The 6,000-nt window shown below is 43.4% G+C and overlaps 1 protein-coding gene across 1 annotated transcript; it reads left to right on the top strand.

Moving 5' to 3' along the window:
- The first annotated feature begins 596 nt into the window (after nt 1-596).
- Nucleotides 597-3,473, top strand: LOC136532636 (ATP-citrate synthase alpha chain protein 3-like). Its single transcript, XM_066525231.1, has 5 exons — nt 597-865; nt 2,275-2,450; nt 2,579-2,821; nt 2,974-3,025; nt 3,121-3,473. The coding sequence occupies exons 3-5, from the start codon at nt 2,585-2,587 to the stop codon at nt 3,252-3,254; spliced, it is 423 nt and encodes a 140-aa protein (XP_066381328.1). The 5' UTR covers nt 597-865; nt 2,275-2,450; nt 2,579-2,584; the 3' UTR covers nt 3,255-3,473.
- The last annotated feature ends 2,527 nt before the right edge of the window (nt 3,474-6,000 follow it).

The raw sequence follows: 6,000 nt of genomic DNA, 5'->3' as shown, positions 1-6,000 counted from the left end.
GTTACACAAAAAAATTGAAGACCAAAAACAAAAAAAAACAAAAAAACTTTGCCGAGTGCCGGGACATGGCACTCGGCAAAGGGTATCTTTGCCAAATGCCAAGCCTAAGGCACTCAGCAAAGATGGTTTTAAATTTTTTTAAAAAATTTCCTCTTTGCCGAGTGCATCCACAGGAGCACTCGGCAAAGAAATTATAAAAAAATTAAACATTTGCCGAGTGCCGTGTCAGGAGCACTCGGCAAAGTATTTTTTAAAAAAAAAATTCTTTGCCGAGTGCCAGATCTAAGACACTCGGCAAAGATTTTTTTTTAAAAAAATTAAATCTTTACCGAGTACCAGATCTGGGACACTCAGCAAAATTTTTTTTTAAAAAAAATCAAATATTTGCCGAGTGCCTGCCTGATCCGGCACTCGGCAAAGGAGCGGTTGGGACTTAAACGCTTTCGGCCAGCCGGGCAGTCAAGCAGACAGCCGCAGCCAGCCACCGCGCCCACGCCGGCCCGCCCCCGCCCCCGCCCCTGCGCCGCGCCCACGCCGCCCGGCCGCCCGCGCGCCCGCGCCGCCCGCCGCCACCGCCCGCGCCAGCGCCGCGGCTGCCCGCGCGCCCGCTCGCCCGCGCCGCCCGCCCCACCGCGCCAGCGCCCCCCGCGCGCCCGTGCCAGCGGCCAGTTCATTCACCGCAACGCAGCAAGCAGCAACCAGCAGGACGGAGCAGGAGGCAAGAGCAGAGAGGCCAAGCCACTGAGACGGGCAGACGGCGACTCGAGCACTCGGCGAGACTCCACCGCGAGCACGCAAGACCGTGGAGCTGGGCTACAAGACGGCAGCGAGCGCCTTCAGCTTCGGATCATCCGCCTCCATCAAGGTGAGTGGCCTTCTGCTTGAGGACTCGGACCCTATAGAGTTCCAATGCCTGTTGGATTGCTAGCTAGTACCATAAATATCAACACCAGGGCATTGCTTATTAATGCGGTTCTTTGATAGCATAAAATGTAGTTAGTTTGATGCATATATCAGCTGATTGGATCGAAACGAATTAAAATAGCATGTTGAATTGCTGATGCATATGGCCCTGCTAATTTTGACTGTCAAATCAAAAGTTCATTACTGCATAGCGTCGTCAGGTCAGGGCTAGCTTTACCATCCAGCAGCATATCTGTTTGTGCTGAACAAGGAGCCTTAGTTCTCCTACCTTCGGTGCAGTACCAAATTCTTATTTTTGTTTTTCAGTTCCTATCAGCCATGATAAAATCATAAAATACATGAAATGATTTTATTGTATTTTTTAGATCAGAAACATGGATGATGAAAAGGGGGGAATTGAACTGACTGTACTTAGTTTTCTAAGATAGTTCAGATTGATTAGTTCTACCTTGTGTGTTGAGTCGAGATGCAATGTTGGAGGGGGAATTTAGTATGCTTGTACCTTGTCGCTTTGCTTGCTCTTGCAGTATGATTTATTGGTATACCTGATACATGTAGAGTACTTGAAGCTCAAATGGCGCAAGCTAGGACAGAGCTAAGCTAGTTTCGTATTGACGCTATAGTTGTTTGTCGGCTGGCTGGCTGTGACTTTGTGAAAAGAGCATCATGTGGATTTATTTAGTGTTATTTGGGGTAAGCTTTTTCAAAAGCACAAGCTGCACAAATTGAAATGCTGGATCAGAGTGACGAGTCCTGATTTTATTAGGTTGGGAGTGACGGCTCCTGCTTTTCCTGTTCTATCCAAATGAATCTCCATGTCTTGGATAATCATAATCAGCACCCACCATCTTGCACGCGGTCACCGTAGGAACAGGATCAGGTGCCGGTCTGCCGGAGTTAGCTCGCTCCATAGAATGGATTTGCAAGGTCTATGGCTGTGGTCATTGAAATCTCAACCTCCATAGAAACCAGAATTTTCAAGTAGCAGTTATATAGTTTGGTTTAGGGGAATTTTACTCTGATAAACTGGGTCTGTGTCAAAAACCAGTAGATCATCTAGGTAACACCAACAGATTGTCTTCGTTTTTAGTTGCCATTCAACAGATAGGAAACAACCGGTTCATTTTACTTGGGTTCTCTTTGAAGGTGCACTTGCTTAGTGTTTTGCATTAGCTGGGTTTATTGGTTGTAGAAATACAATTACACAGATCGAGTTTGATTACTCTCAAGGGAGGTTCTTCAGGTTCTGATGTTCTATATTAGTTATCTTCTTTCATTCACTATAGCATCCCTGTTTTTTACATATTCCTCAAGACCAGTTGATTGAATTTTCAGAATGCTTAATCACAGGTCACACAGTCAACGGATTTCACTGAGCTTGCAAACCAGGAGCCATGGCTCTCATCTATGAAGTTGGTTGTGAAACCTGACATGCTCTTTGGGAAACGTGGGAAGAGTGGACTTGTGGCCCTCAACCTAGATCTTGCCCAAGTCGCCAATTTGTCAAGGAGCGGTTGGGAGTTGAGGTACTGTCATGACTAGCATCTTGCCATGCTTTTTTTTTAAGGTCATCTTGCCATATGCTTTTACCAGCACAAACCTGATCGTTAAAGCTATTTATAATCTGTATGACTGAATTTGCTCATGTATCTAGGTCGAGATGGGTGGCTGCAAAGCTCCAATTACAACCTTCATTGTTGAGCCATTTGTGCCGCATGACCAAGAGTATTACCTTTCGATTGTATCAGAAAGGCTTGGCAGCACCATTAGTTTCTCAGAGTGTGGAGGTATTGAGATCGAGGAGAACTGGGACAAGGTTAAGACTATCTTTCTTCCCACAGAGAAGCAAATGACACCTGACGCATGTGCTCCATTGATCGCCACCCTGCCATTGGAGGTCAGCTATTGCACTGTTACTTGTTTATTTATTATACCATTTGTTTTGTTCCCAGTAAGGCTTGGAACTCGTTGCTGCTGGTCATTCTCAGATTCTTGATTAACCATCAATTCTCAGTTGATTCTCATTGATGATCCGTGCTTGAATTTCAGGTCCGCACAAAAATAGGTGATTTCATTAGAGGTGTATTTTCTGTTTTCCAAGGCACCTCACCCTTGCTTTTCAAAGGCAGACAGTTTGTAGTTGTTGCTTTTCCGGTTTCAACACTCAACGTGTGATGCTCTTTGGTTCTTTTGCAGACTTGGATTTCTCATTTCTTGAGATGAACCCATTTACCTTGGTAAATGGTGAGCCGTATCCTCTGGATATGAGAGGAGAACTAGATGACACAGCTGCTTTCAAGAACTTTAATAAGTATGATTCAGGCTTTTGATGTACCTCACAGATCCCAGTTGCTTCCTTCATATTAGTCATACCAGCCATATTTATGTGAAAAATATAGGTTTTTCTACTGTATTGTTAATCATAATGAGTGCACGTTGTATTTTTTCATTTGTTGTTCACTTGGTGATGGACTTGTGGACTTTGATGGACTTGTGGATTTATTTGAATGGACTTGAGCACTTATTATTATATATGTGATATATATTGTGATGGATGTGATATGTGCGGATGGATGAGATATATATGTGATGGATGAGATATATATGTGATATATGTTTGTATGAATTTATTTGGCATGATGGAATGTAAAAAAAATTAAAAATTACCATTTTGGGTCACTTTGCCGAGTGTTGCACTCGGCAAAGGACTCCTTTGCCGAGTGCCATGGTCACAGCACTCGGCAAAGCTAGAAAATGGGCGTCCAGAAAACCAGTTTTCCAGCTTTGCCGAGTGCTGTGACCATGGCACTCGGCAAAGAATTTTTTTTAAAAAAATTCCAACTTTGCCGAGTGCCGGACAGAGGGCACTCGGCAAAGAAATTTAAAAAAAATAAAAAAATCTTGCCGAATGCTCTAACCATGGTACTTGGTAAAGATTTTTTTTTAAAAAAAAATTTAAACTTTGCCGAGTGCAGGGAAGAGAGCACTCGGCAAAGAAATTTTAAAAAAAATTTAAAAAATATTTGCCGAGTGCCAACCAGAGGGCACTCGGCAAAGAAATTTAAAAAAAAATAAAAAAAAATCTTTGCCGAGTGCTCTGACCATGCCACTCGGCAAAGAATTTTTTTAAAAAAAAAATTAAACTTTGCCGAGTGCGGGGAAGAGAGCACTCGGCAAAGAAATTTAAAAAAAATTTCAAACTTTGCCGAGTGCCAGCCAGAGGGCACTCGGCAAAGAAATTTTGTAAAAAAAATAAAAAAAATCTTTGCCGAGTGCCTCAAGGCTTGGCACTCGGCAAAGAAATTTAAAAAAAAATAAAAAATCTTTGCCGAGTGCCTGAAGGGTCGGCACTCGGCAAAGAATTTTTTTAAAAAAAAAATAAAAAATCTTTGCCGAGTGCCTGCAGGGTTGGCACTCGGCAAAGAATTTTTTTTTAAAAAAAAATAAAAATTCTTTGCTGAGTGCCTGTAGGGTTGGCACTCGGCAAAGTGACCGTCAACGAAACCGGCGCCGTGACGGTCGCTTTTCTTTGCCGAGTGTCACCGGGGCACTCGGCAAAGCCTTTGCCGAGTGCCCGATAAAAGACACTCGGTAAAGAGGGCTTTGCCGATCAATTTTTTGCCGTGTGTTCTTTGCCGAGTGCCGCACTCGGCAAAGGCTTTGCCGAGTGCAATTTGGCCTTTGCCGAGTGCCTCAGGCACTCGGCAAAGAACCTGAATCCAGTTGTGTGACCCAGTAAATAATCATGGCCTGGTGTTTGGCCCGCTAATTAAATAGCCAACATGTTCATCCACCCTATGAGGCCAATATGTTCATCCACCCCACACCACAGGCCAACATCATAACCCTAGGCCTACTGTTCCATCAACTAACTTGGTCACCCCTATTCCCAACCGCGACTCCGCGAGTCCATGACACGGGCTCTCCTCTTCTTGCCTCTGAGACCGGGTGCGCCGTCGGTGGCTAGCCTCTGGGAACTCTTCTGGTCTTCCCCCTCCGACCCCTCGCTGGCCTTATTAGGAGATCCTGCCTCGAGTGCTCCGGGGCGAGCCCGACGGCCACCACCTCCACACCAACTTGCGCCGCCACCTCCACGCCAACGAAAACAAACTTTATATCAATGTTGTATACCTCGACGAGATCTACAACTTTATATTTGACAACTTTTTCATTTGAAATCATATGAATCTAGCAAATTCTGTTTGATGATCTCACATTTTGAAATTCAATTTTTTATTTTTTTTCAAACAATCTCGAACGGAGAAAAGTCCGAAACCAAACTTATAGACCTCAAGAGGATATAAACATTGGAACTGAGAACTTGTTCATTTGAGTTAATATATGGTCCAAAAAATTAGTTTAAAGTCCTCAAATATTGAAATTTGATTTTTCTCCAACAACCTCGGAGAAATGACAAAATACATAGTTGTAGATATCGAAGAGTTATACAACTTTCTAGCTGATAACCTTTTAAATTAAAATCATTTACCCATGGAGAATTATGTTTGAATTTCTCACATTTGAAATTCAAAATTTTCCAATAACCTCGAATGGAGAAACGACCAAAAACAAAGTTGTATTACTCGACGATATCTACAACTTTGCAGCTAAAATTTGTTCATTTGAATTCGTTTATTATCCCAAATACTCATTTTAAAATCAGGTGAAGTGCATACAAGGGGAATGGTTGTGCCCTTCAGTCACAAGTGATTTTGGGGTGGAGTGGCTAGGGCCGCTACATGCAAGACCTGAGGTAGCAGGTTTGAACCCCCCATGTGGCTTCCTGGTGGGGGCCTCCCCGGATTTAAAAAAAAAGTTTTGCTATTTGTTTTGGCTTGATTTGTGGTTTTTGGATATTTTTGAAAAACGATTTGTAGTTACAATCGTCTCTAGAAATGGATTTCTAGGGACGACTGTTGTTACTGACCGCCTCTACAAATCCCTTATTTTAGGGACCTAAGCTAAGAGGCAGCTGGACCTAGCCACTTCTATAGAGCATCTACAGCCGCCTCGAAAAAGGCTGGTTGTAGTAGTGATAGTTGCAATTTTGTTCCATTTAAGATTGTTTAGAAGCCA

This window comes from Miscanthus floridulus, unplaced genomic scaffold (assembly GCF_019320115.1).
Source record: "Miscanthus floridulus cultivar M001 unplaced genomic scaffold, ASM1932011v1 fs_675_3_4, whole genome shotgun sequence".
In the NCBI taxonomy this organism is placed as follows: Eukaryota; Viridiplantae; Streptophyta; class Magnoliopsida; order Poales; family Poaceae; genus Miscanthus; species Miscanthus floridulus.
This window is presented reverse-complemented; position numbering and strand designations above follow the sequence as displayed.